We start from the raw sequence: 10,213 nt of genomic DNA, 5'->3' as shown, positions 1-10,213 counted from the left end.
ATCAGTTTTCCTTTAATTCATCTCAAGGCTCAACCTCATACAAGCCTGTCAGGAGGGCAATGCCCTTAATAAAAGAAACTACATAAGTTCATCGTACCATCATGTTGGAAAATCAATTCGTCGAGGCGTCCCTATTCAAGAATCTGAATATTTGTACCTTTAAGTTAATAAAGCAGCTGAATCCATAAACAGATTTCCTCTTTCAGAACAACTCATTTAGCTGTAAGGCCAAGTGACATAACAATAAATAAAAGTAGAGCAGCTGATCTCTTATTTCACAAAATGCAGATAGCGTTATCCCTTTGAGCACAAAGACTTGCTGTTCGTGGTTGAAAAATTGTAATTTTTTTGTTAAACCAGAGGCAACGATACACCGATAGACAGGAAGTAGCGTTGCGTTTTTCCAACTCTTTGCTACGGGTGAAAAAAGCAGCGGTTTGCTTCCGACGCACACGGTGAACCGTGAAGCGTCGACACGAGCCCAGCGGTTGACGGCAGACGGTCTTGCTCTCGGGCAGACGGCGCTGCAGGTGGACAGAATGTGACGTTCGGTGGCTACTGCATCCCAAATACCCGACTTCCCTCTAGTGGTGTAACACGTGCACTGCACCGCATCCCGTCTGAAGAGTGGTTTCAGTTTACAGACCCTTTGTGTCAGACGATATGCGATGTGGATACCATTGATCTTTTTGCCTGTTGTCCGTCATGTCTTCCAGCATAACATTACAGCTCATACTGTAAACTGTATCACACCGTATGTCTCTCGTCACAGCGCTGGTAACGAATTTCAAGCTATTTTTCAGATTATGACTAAAAAAAAAAAATGCTCAAATCACACACGGCCTCTTAGACTGGCCCAGGTTCCCTGAGCCAATCTAAGAGGCCGTTTGTGATCGGCGCCTCTTATGAGACAATAAAATGAATGAGGTAGAACACGTCACGCGAAGGAAAGCATACAAAGGATAGTTTTAAACTGCTGCTTTTCAGTTATCGCTCCAAACGCACATTTAATGGGATGTTACACCATGTTTTGTTTCCATTTGATTTGATGCTCTTGAACTGTGCTCCAACACTTCAGCAGAAGTGGTTCGCTTGATAAAAATCGATCACATTTTTCCACTTTAGCAAATTACTTTTGACATTTTTCTTTGATAAATACGGGCCAAGGAACGTCTAAACGCACCAAGTTTCCGTCTCAGATGCGTGGGGGTTCAGGCGGCCCTCCAGGCCCTGAAACAAGCCCATGGTGTCTTCTTACCCGTGACCCACGGGTAAGAAGACACTCTTAACAGACAGTTTTACTCGTTCAGCCGTTCTCTCGGTGTCGGCTGAAAGCCAGTCTTAAGGTCGTCAATGTCCCGGACACGCAGTGATGGTGTCCGCATTTACTAGTCGCCCGCCACAGTTTACTTCTGGACTTCACATGAACAGTTTCTGACACACCGTCGAGGTCCAGTTACTTGCGAGCGCTCCAAGTCACGCAGCCCATCGTGTGAAAACACACGGGTGCGTTTGTCAAAAGGACGACCGTCCACTCTGTCCGCTCGACCTGCGGCACTCCAATCAGATGTTGATGTCCCGGACATCTGTGGGTGTAGTCGAGAGATCCTGCCCCTCGCTGATGCTCTTAGCTTCCATGGTAACCGAATGCTGCGGTCGTTGTGCCTGTCGGAGACTGGTTTCCAGCAGCGCCTCGATCTGCTCCTGACACGCCCTGAGACAGTCCTGAGAGAGAGCGAGAGGGTTCAGGTAAGTCTGTAAATCAGAGAACTACGCGTCTACGCGCACCAACCGTGGACGGGGACACCTACCGGGTCACTCCGGATGGTCTGCGCCAGCTGCTCCGTCAGCTTCTGAGACGTCGCGGCATTGCCCGCCATCCTCGTCTGCAGGCCCTCCACCGCCGCCACCATGCTGCCTGCTGCCACCATGGACGGAGGGCTCGCGATAAATTTCACATCTGCAGAGCGGCGAGACGGAACGACGGGGTTTTGTACACGTTTCATTGTCTTCCTGCCTTAACAGGTGACTCAGTTTAAGAGGCTCCGTCTTTATAAACATACATACAATTCAGAATACAGAAGTAGTGTAGTGTGCACTTTTATTTTAAAGTACTGCTATATGAACAAAAGTGCTACAACATTTGGTTTGTAAACACTTCCTTTTGAACAGCAGTATTCTTTACACAGTAGTTATAATACAGTTATGATGATTCTGATCATAGATATAGATATTCAGCCGGTGTTCACTACTTCATCTTCATGTGTTCATAGATGTAATTTGAAATATACATTTTAAAAACTACAAACCTCTCTACGTCATGTTTTTTATGTTTGTTAAATTCTCAGTAGTGATAACTAAATGATATGATTATTATACATATTCCAAACAAAAAAAACTTTGGTCAGACACATATGCACCGCTGACTAACCGTGTACTATGTGTGGTATTTGTTATAAATGTACATTGGTATCATAGAGGGTGATAAGAAGCTGTACATGGAGGAACTTAGGACCCAGGGGAATGTAGGTGAAGCATGTGAACATGGAGGGAGTCTGTATGGGGATATGGAAGTTATGCTAATAAAGAGTTAAGAGCAGTTTGTTGGGGGGGAGGACCACACAAACAGCTGTTCACTGCCCGGTTCTTGTGTTAAAAATGGCCGCTTAATAATTAAATGGTGGTGTGGATTGATTAAAATAAATAAATATATATATATATATATATATATATATATATATATATATATATATATATATATATATATATATATATATATATATATATATATATATATATATATATATATATATATATATATAAAAATGAACACATGTGGTGTGCGTGGTGTGGTCCCCTGGACCCCTGCTTACCTGTGGCACACAGAGCCACAAAGGTCTGGGCGTGCTTCCTGAGTATGGGCCTGTTCTCACTCCTGACAGGCAGCCGAGACAGAAAGTGGTCGATGAAGTCGAGGGGGGTCACCGAGGCCAGGTCCCACTTCAGCTTGTTCAAAACCAGCAGCTCCATTTGCTGCGTGGACAGAGTGGGGTGGGGGGGGGCAGAAGAACAGGTTCAAGTGTGATTGAACAGACAGATGCAGGGATTAAGATGGGGATGGAGGGGTGGGTTTTGGTCTATTTGTGGGGATTTTGGGCTTTAAACTGGCACTGCAGGAAAGGTCAGGGGGTCATCAAAACCCATTAGGAAGCCTCCTCTGGGGACCAGGAATGTCCACAATGAACTTCATGACAATGCAGACTTTTTTTCAAGACACTTAAAGCCCCAAACGCACTGAAACCCCAAAACAACACGCCTCAATGGAAGCTCCCAGGGTGCCCTGAAGGCATCAGATCTGAACTACAAACGCCACAGAACCAGCAGTATTTTAGGAAACGGTCTGTATGGGCAACTTTTTTGTACATTAGAGATACACCTTAGTCTTTTAACTTGGTCTAAATATGTCCTCCAACCAGAGACACCTTGAGAGTCTCCTACGTGTGACGTGACCTACCAGCAGCTGGGCGGGAGTGACGGAGTTGTCCGTGTAGATGCAGAGCTTCTCCGCGGTGAGCGGGATCGTCTCCTTCAGCTTGGACGCCAGGAACATGCAGCCGGCTCCCAGCACCTGCAGGTGGCTCTTCTTGGTGGGCTCCACGGACAGGAAGCGGTCCATGTAGTTCATGGCCAGGGGGAAGACCTCCTCCTCGCATTTCTGCTCCTCGCACACCTGCGCGCGCGCGCACACGCACACGCACACGCACACACACACACACACACACACACACACACACACACACACACACACACACACACACACACACGTTATTAATGCCACTATGACGATGATTTAGTTTAAGACACAGAGGGCGCCACAGTAACCCATTTCTAATGATGCCAAAGAGTGAGCCGAACAGGTTTTACATCTACAGATCGGAGCACTAGTGTCGGCACATACCAACAGTTCTGAATTCAATTGTGCACGTGCAAATGAGGTCACAAGTCAGCGTGAACTCGGTTAAAGAGTTGAGGAGTTTTCATTAGTGGGCTGTGCTGCAAAAAAACAAAGAAGTCAGCTTTACAACCACGCCAAATGTGTAGCTAGGGCAAGGGTCACACACACACATGGTGTGAGCAGTAAACACAGTGACGTCGACCGGGCTGAATATCCAAGTCATGACCATAAGAAACGTATCTACACTATATGTACTCACTAAATATAACATGACCTACTGAAGCCGCTGGCTGCAGCTTCACTGACTGCTGACATGGCTCTTCTTCAGCAGCGCAGCAGACACCGCGTCACTCTCCGGGTCAGTGGTGCGGTTCTGTCATTACATCACTGCCCGTCTAGGCTGAACGGCCTCGTGCTATATAAAGAGAACGCTCGTGCACAGTAGACGTCCCGGTGCGCCGACGTACAGTTCAAGAACATGTCGAATCAGTTCAGTAGGAAAGAACACCAGAGCCTCACTGGAGGTCCAAGAGGAGAACTTTTAGAAAGTTCCTCACGTTCAGTCCAGACACAAAGGCATCGCGTGGTCAGCGTGCACTGCCAGCTCGCGACATTAAAAAAAAACAAAAAAACAATTGTTTAAAATATTGTCCTTTAACCATAAGTTACGTTTGCATTATATGTGGACATTGAAGTTAAACCGGCACGTGGAACCAGGTATTTAATTGTAACGTAAAAGAAGGCGTTTGTTAAATCCATTACTTTTTTTTTAACTCCATTAACTTTTTAAAAAGGCATTTCGCCACTAACAGGCTACACGTTAAACACACAGTACAGACCAGCACCATGCATATGTAACGTTAATGTATATTTATGTATGTATAATGTATTTTATAGATCAACTCCAGTACGTCACTGACAACAGAAGCGGAAGAAAAACTTCTGAACATGTTTGTTTTTCGGCAAGACGTAACTTGTGGAGGCCCTTCTGCGTCTTTAGGACTATTTCTAACTTAAACTCGACATCAGTTTAGGTCACCTCTGGACACACACACACACACACACACACACACACACACACACACACACACACACACACACACACACACACACACACACACACACACACACACACACACACACACACACACACTTCCTCTTCCACAGCGGTGCTAGAGAGCAGTCTGGACGCGCTCCTCTACTTGAGAAGTGTTGGTAAAGTTACATTGTAACTTGAATGCCGAATTTACCAGCGTCCCTCAACGACTCACGTTAAAGAGCTCCACTGCACCGATTGACACAGAACTCCACGCTTCATCACAGGGACTTTGAGATCCACGTTTCGCGGACGTGGTTCTCTTCGCGCAACGCGTAACATTAAATCTGCGTTTCACTCACCTCCAACATCCAGGTGGCCACTATCCTCCTCATGTACGGAGCGATTTCTCTCTGCACGCATTTGAAGTAGTTGGCAGCGGGGAGGTACTTGTCCTCTGCCCGCAACAGCGCGTGCAGGACCCGGTCATTCAACAGGTTGGAGTCCCGGTAGGCCCTCCGGATGGCGGGCCTGTCCCCCTCGCAGCACAACAACCGGGGATCCATTTATCCCGCCGTGCAGCACGTTGTGTCTGTTTTCTAGCGGTTTCCTGTGTGTCACAGTGGTGACGAAGCTTAACAACTAGCTTATACTTAGCTAACAACAACAACGTATTGTTAGCCGCTCCACATGTTGCAGACTAACTCGTCTTACAGCTGTCTTTAACTCCGTGGGAGAATAGTACAGACTTTAGTTACAGGTTGGAATATCTATTTATGTCAAATGTGGTCAATAAAGTGAGTCCTCGTTTGTCTCCGTGTATTCCTCTCCCGTCGGGCTCTGAGGGACTTTCTTTTGTCTCACAGGACGGAGCTACGGGACGGTGGTGGTGGTGCAGCTCTCTTCCCACCGGCCATGTGGAACGAGTTTACCTGCTGCGCCGCTTTATTGCCGGGCCGCGTCGAGGCGATTTGCATAAAACGACGACATTTCCGGTCGAAGATGTCACAATAAAAGAACGCAACATTTTCCAGTTTTTTTTCACCAATCGTTTGAAGATCACATCATTCATACAGCGCATTTAAAAAGGTCAGCTAACCCGCCACAGTAGTCCACAAACGCATACATGTCCAGTTACCTTTCTTGTGAAATCCAGCCATGCAGAAGATTTATTTGCATTAAGATCCTTTTAAAATATCCACTGTTAGAAATTACATTGGAAAAACTCTATGAAAACTCTATGGCATTTTTTTTTAATTATTATACTAAACTAGCAAATGTGCTACTTTTTTGAAGTAGTAATTTACTTCCGGTGTCAAAATACCAAAAGATGAAAATGAAAGCTCCAACAAACACAAACCCTTCTGAGGTGAAGAGGGGGGATATTACACAGTTCAGAGGCAGAAAGCAGCCTTTTCATTAATGGAGAACTCTCCTATTGGAATCATTATATAAGGCTTGATTATGTTTAGCTATATGAATAAGTATAGCAGTGGTGTGGATGTACACTACTACACCCAGAGGTAGCATTAAAACAATCTTACATAAATAAAACATACAAGGTAGATTACTAATTTTTAAAAATGTTTTAATGCCTTAAACATTGAGGTTGGTGAGTGAGCTTGTGTAAAGAGAAATATTAATTACATTTCATTATTCATATTATATATATATATATATATATATATATATATATATATATTTGACTGCATGTGTCATTTTGCTGAGAAGCTCCTGGCCAGCTCGTTCAGTGTGTTTGCATGTTCTTCTTGTCTCTGTGACGCCTTCACATAAGTAAAAGTAGCAATACCACAATGTAAGACAAACTAGTTAGAGTCCTATGTATTCACAGTTGTTCTGGAGTAGAAGTACATAAGTAGTACCAGCAAACTGTGCTTGAAGTATAGCGCAGTAGAAGTATAAAGTTGCATAAGTTGGAAATACTCAAGTAAAGTGCAATATTTTCAGAATTGCACAATACTTAAAGTTATTTCCAAGTACTTTCATTGTGTGTTGATTTTGGCGGTCCCTGTGGACAAAAGCGGTAGTGTTCATCAAGCGCCAGAGTCCCTTTAAACAAAAAAAAGTCTAATTTTACTGCAGCAGGGGTCTGACAGTCTGCCCTCCTCAGTCCTGGTTCTGGTTCTCCCTGGCCTCCCTTCTCTCCGCCTCCCTTCTCTCCATCTCAGTTGGATTGTAGTCTGAAGACCACAACCCAACTGATCAGCAGCATGTTGCTGGTCTTGGTAGAGAGACGGAGACAGGGTTCTACGTAGCCATGTCTCTCCCTGTCTGTGTGTGTGGCCTTTAACCTCAGTTCCTCGGGGTGGCCGGGTCCAGGGTCATACTCTGGACACCGCACACAATGGCGGCCTATAGCTTCCATTGATTCGGCGTGATTGATCCCTCTTACAATGGAGACTGATCTGCGGTTATCAGCTTCGCTAGCCTTCTGGTACGTCGTCCACTAACGCTGCAGGACGGGCCTTTGGCCTGCAGAGCGTCAGAACAGGGCTCGGTGAAGATATTACAATGATATCAATAGTTCTCGCTTCAGGCAATAAGCATCCAGGAATAGACAGGTTCTAGTTTCTACCATGCCGTGTATGCACACTTGCAGACAATGGTTGTATTTACCATGCAAAATGCTTATCTGTTTCTTTGATCCAAAATATATAAATGTTCTGTGTTGCATTCCACTTATTGTCCAAACAAACATGCATTCACAGCTTTACAACGATGCAAACTAAGATCAGAGCAGGTGTGGAGTGAAAGAGACGGGGCTGATGAATGTGGTGGCAGCTATAGAGAGCACACAGAGGTCTCCATGCTGAGGAATCTAACCGTACCATCCTCCACCGGAGATAAATGAGAAGAAACAGACCTGACAGAAGGACTTCACAGAGGCAGAAAGGGAGAGTAATGGAGGGAAATAGCAGGTCACTGGTGCTGGTGCTTTTAAAATAAAGCTGTTGACTAACATGTCTTTTTTAGGGTTTTTTTGCAAATGAGCATTGTCATTAAATTGACATGAGTTACATGCAAACACAGACAAGTATCAATTCCTCCTCCAACCCAGTTACTTAATTGAACACTAAAAGTCTATTCAGGTGATCAGCCAAAACGATGTCGTGTCTGAAAACCTGGACATAATCAGACGGCAATCTCTAAAAAGTGAAGCCAACGCAGGAGTGCCTTAAACTTGCATCTCTGGTTGCAAAAAGAAGTCTGGTTGTATAGAAGTCTAGTCTAAAATGACTCTACTTCTCTCTTGATTTATTCCCTCAGTAAACATTGTAAACATGAGTTTATGGTCTCAATCTCTAGTTTACAGTCTTCTTCAATACAGCATGATGTTCATTTAGTACATTATGCTCCATTTAGAGTCAAACAGACCATAAAGCAGGGGATGCTTTAGGGGCGGGGCTACACAGTGATTGACAGGTCACTACCATGGCGTTGTCCTGTCTGGGAGTTGTGTGTCTTATAATGTTGTTGCCAGTGTTTGGCTGCACTGAGCTCCAACCTCTGCTGTCACTTCTGGTTCCAAAAAAACCAAGATGGTGACCGACAAAAAAGCTGAACTCGAGACTGACCAAACCTTAATAGTGTTGGTTTGATCAGCACATAGATTAGATCTGATAGTAGAATCAGCTGCTGATGAAGTAGAAGTGCTACACAACAGACAGCGTCCCACACCCCCTGTAATATATGTGTGTGTGTGTGTGTGTGTGTGTGTGTGTGTGTGTGTGTGTGTGTCAAGGGAAGGAAGGACGCTCCCAGTGGGTCCTCAAGTGCGTCAGCGCCTTTTAAGTCCATGAATGGTCGGGTATCACGGCTATCAATTCTGGACACCAGCACAGAGAACGGACCAGGGCTTCTTCTCAAAGAATCTCCCCTTCATCCCCCACCAGCACCAGCCCCCAACTCAACTCCTAACTGGGGGGGGGGGGGGGGGGCTGTGTTTCCACAGGGGGTTTAAAACCGAAGAATGTACTGCAACATGTTAGGGAACAATTGGTAGCACTAACATTCTCTTTTTCAACTGTTTCATGGTTTCATTAGAAACAGGCAGTGTGATGGCTGTATTGTTACTGGGAGTAAACATGTAAAACCTTGTATATCATCCACTACATACACACCGTCTTAATGTAGAAGTGTAAGACAACATGAGGAGAAACATCCTCAAGGATCTAAATCCACGGTGCCTTGGACCTGTTAAGGTGGGAGTCACTGACGCTAACTCTGGCCATGGATCAGGTATCAGGGTGACGCTGTAATATAGTCACTATTTAAAAGGGTACAAAGTTATGTTGTTGTGGGATTTTTTTTGTAATATTTCAAAATAAGAGTATTAAAGTAGTATTAGTAAAATCTGCGTCATAGACTGTCGTGCAGTCATTTCAGATTGTTTTATGTATTTCAAGCTAGGAGGGAGACTTTTCTAAAACGTTATGTTTCTACTTGTGGATTCGAGGACACGCTCCAACAATGCTTTAATAATATGCTCTATTAAAAGTCAGTTGTTATTTTATTAGCAGTTAGCATGTGTGTAGCGCGAAATTCCCAGTTTTTCGCACTGATTTCAAACGGCAGACTTACAGTGGATACATTAACGCGCTGTCTCTCGTTAGAGAGCGCTTCGTTGAGATGAAGCAGGAAGTCATTGCACCCTGATAAAGTGCTAACTCCAGCGCTAAACACATTATATCTCATTGTTTTTCATTTCTACATAACAAGAGATTGTTCAAAGTGGAACTCAAACTGCTTTGGAGTTTGTGGGAGAACCCTTCACCTTTAGCTAGCATAGCATTTAACCCTTTCTCCCACAGTTCCTTCTCGGTTTCAGGCTTTTAAGCTAAGCTTGTTAGCATGTTCTTAGCTGCAGCAACTGCTTTACTAAAGAAATGCTAACAATATATATGGAAGATAAGGATACACAATATTTATTGTGTCTCATATGAGGGTATAAAACCAGTACGCTTTCTAATCATTAAAGTCTGCCTTTAACACACTTCCAAATCTTGACAAGTCTGCTACTGACCCTGAACCTAAAGCAGTAGCATCACTGTTATAAATGGTACAATGTGAATGTAGCCAAGAAGAAAGAGTTGAAAGAAGAGAAAGAGATGGTTTCCCCATAAAAGCTTTCTAAACCGAGGGTACAAACACAATGGACCGCGATGAAAAGATGGATAGAGTAATTGTCCTGTTAAGTGATC

The 10,213-nt window shown here is 44.4% G+C and overlaps 1 protein-coding gene across 1 annotated transcript; it reads right to left on the bottom strand.

The window, feature by feature from the left end:
* On the bottom strand, window positions 1-5,888 carry LOC137881152 (G1/S-specific cyclin-D1-like). Its single transcript, XM_068722939.1, has 5 exons — window positions 5,354-5,888; window positions 3,515-3,730; window positions 2,874-3,033; window positions 1,812-1,960; window positions 1-1,725 (listed from the first exon to the last, which is right to left on the bottom strand). Exons 1-5 carry the CDS (start codon window positions 5,555-5,557, stop codon window positions 1,564-1,566), a joined length of 891 nt encoding a protein of 296 aa, XP_068579040.1. The 5' UTR covers window positions 5,558-5,888; the 3' UTR covers window positions 1-1,563.
* Between the last annotated feature and the right edge of the window lie 4,325 nt (window positions 5,889-10,213).

The sequence above is a fragment of the Cebidichthys violaceus genome, unplaced genomic scaffold (genome assembly GCF_023349555.1).
Source record: "Cebidichthys violaceus isolate CVI_PGR_0920_01 unplaced genomic scaffold, fCebVio1.0.p SCAF_3, whole genome shotgun sequence".
In the NCBI taxonomy this organism is placed as follows: Eukaryota; Metazoa; Chordata; class Actinopteri; order Perciformes; family Stichaeidae; genus Cebidichthys; species Cebidichthys violaceus.
This window is presented reverse-complemented; position numbering and strand designations above follow the sequence as displayed.

Bases quoted from the DNA above. Each gene is read 5' to 3' on its own strand.
- LOC137881152 (XM_068722939.1), bottom strand. From the start codon at position 5,557: ATGGATCCCCGGTTGTTGTGCTGCGAGGGGGACAGGCCCGCCATCCGG. The intron at 3,731-5,353 runs GTGAGTGAAACG...GCGCGCGCGCAG, and splicing joins TGGCCACCTGGATGTTGGAG to GTGTGCGAGGAGCAGAAATG. The intron at 3,034-3,514 runs GTAGGTCACGTC...CTGTCCACGCAG, and splicing joins TCACTCCCGCCCAGCTGCTG to CAAATGGAGCTGCTGGTTTT.